We start from the raw sequence: 1,776 nt of genomic DNA, 5'->3' as shown, positions 1-1,776 counted from the left end.
CACACAGCCATAATTCTAAACTGCTTCACATCAATAATTTATATATATATAAATATATATAAAGAAAAATAGTAAATGATTTCCTGCATGACGTGGCTGTCACTTTGTGCTGCACGATTTACGGTCATATTACCCATAAGACCCTCTCTGATCCAAAGGAAGGACGAGAGGGGAGGGATTAAGACAGGAGAGCATTATGTCGATAAAGAAGGAAATTAATGTTATAATTGTCATTGTGTCACTTTATAAAGGTCTTGCCATCGTCTCTAATTCAGAACTGGGTGTTGTATTTGGTGATGTTTGTAAGAAAGGCCATTCCGCTATCCTTGTTCGTTGGGACTTTTTTTTGTGTTACACTGCCCCCTGTCGGTTGAACGCAAGATTTGAACTCGGTCAGCTTCTGTATTGTTTTAATAATTATTACATTAAAGAAAGAAACATGATAAAACAAAACATGACCAAAAAAAATGAATCATACATATGAATATATATTTATGTATATAGGAAATATAGTAGTGTAGATATTATTAAATTTACAATCCATGTCACATGTAGCCACATATATTGGAGAAACATTTAAAAAGACTCCCATTGTGTCCCATTGCAATCCCTTGACGTGTAAATCAGGTTGATGGTGGAGACTAAGCTGGTATTGAAGGTTTTGATGGTGGAGTCTCAGCTGGTGTTGATAGTGTAGATGGTGTTGATGGTGGAGATTCAGCTGGTGATGATGATGGTGTTGATGGTGGAGACTCAGCTGGTATTGTTAGTGTTGATGCTGCTGATGGTGTTGATGGTGGTGATTGTACTGATGGTGGAGTCTCAGCTGATGTTGATGGTATTGATGGTGTGTTGATGGTGGTGATTGTACTGATGGTGGAGTCTCAGCTGATGTTGATGGTATTGATGGTGTGTTGATGGTGGTGATTGTACTGATGGTGGAGTCTCAGCTGATGTTGATGGTATTGATGGTGTGTTGATGGTGGTGATTGTACTGATGGTGGAGTCTCAGCTGATGTTGATGGTATTGATGGTATTGATGGTGTTGATGGTGGTGATTGTACTGATGGTGGAGTCTCAGCTGATGTTGATGGTGGACTAATAGAAGAAGGATTCAAGATGGCCGATGAAAATCAAAACTCATAGAACAGTTCCATGACGGCTTTGGTTGTACTTTGTCCGAAGATAAAAGCCCCGACCACGATGGTGACGACCCCCCAAGCTGTCAACAGCACCCTGCGAGGAAAAGCATTTGATAAAGTGACACAGGGGACATAGAGTGAGACAGGGGACAGTCAACACGACACCCTTCATCTATCCCTTCCGAATCTAAGAGTGACGATCTCACCTGACTTTTGGGGACACGGGTTCAGACTGCATGATGAAGACCAAACACAGACCTAAGAACACACAGATTCAGTATCTTTATCCTTGACACATAACTGTATCATCATAAGTATGTTGTTCTCTGCCCTAAATTAGAGGTTTGGCTGACGATTGGTCAAACAGCAGACAAGAATAGAAAAATAATAATGTTAAAAGACAAATGTATACATTTTTTTATAATTACATTTGTATTCCTATTCTTTAGGTGAACTAATATGCACCAACACGAACACACACACACACACACACACACACACACACACACACACACACACACACACACACACACACACACACACACACACACACACACACACACCTGGGAAGATGAAAATGAAGAAGGCGCTGATGCCTCCAATGACGCTGATGACGTCGCTCATGTCGGGGACG

At 40.8% G+C, this 1,776-nt stretch overlaps 1 protein-coding gene across 1 annotated transcript in view; it reads right to left on the bottom strand.

Annotated features, from left to right (window-relative positions):
• Nucleotides 1–710: 710 nt before the first annotated feature.
• Nucleotides 711–1,776, bottom strand: part of LOC130403796 (putative sodium-coupled neutral amino acid transporter 8) — a 6,280-nt gene continuing 5,214 nt past the window's right edge. Inside the window, exons 8-10 of the mRNA XM_056608283.1 lie at nt 1,706–1,776; nt 1,349–1,400; nt 711–1,236 (exon numbers count right to left, since the gene is read on the bottom strand). The exon at nt 1,706–1,776 is cut by the window's right edge and continues 132 nt beyond it. Of these exons, the coding sequence (XP_056464258.1) occupies nt 1,134–1,236; nt 1,349–1,400; nt 1,706–1,776 (226 nt within the window). The 3' untranslated portion in view covers nt 711–1,133. The remainder of the gene's footprint in view (nt 1,237–1,348; nt 1,401–1,705) is intronic.

This window comes from Gadus chalcogrammus, chromosome 14 (genome assembly GCF_026213295.1).
Source record: "Gadus chalcogrammus isolate NIFS_2021 chromosome 14, NIFS_Gcha_1.0, whole genome shotgun sequence".
Taxonomy (NCBI): Eukaryota; Metazoa; Chordata; class Actinopteri; order Gadiformes; family Gadidae; genus Gadus; species Gadus chalcogrammus.
This window is presented reverse-complemented; position numbering and strand designations above follow the sequence as displayed.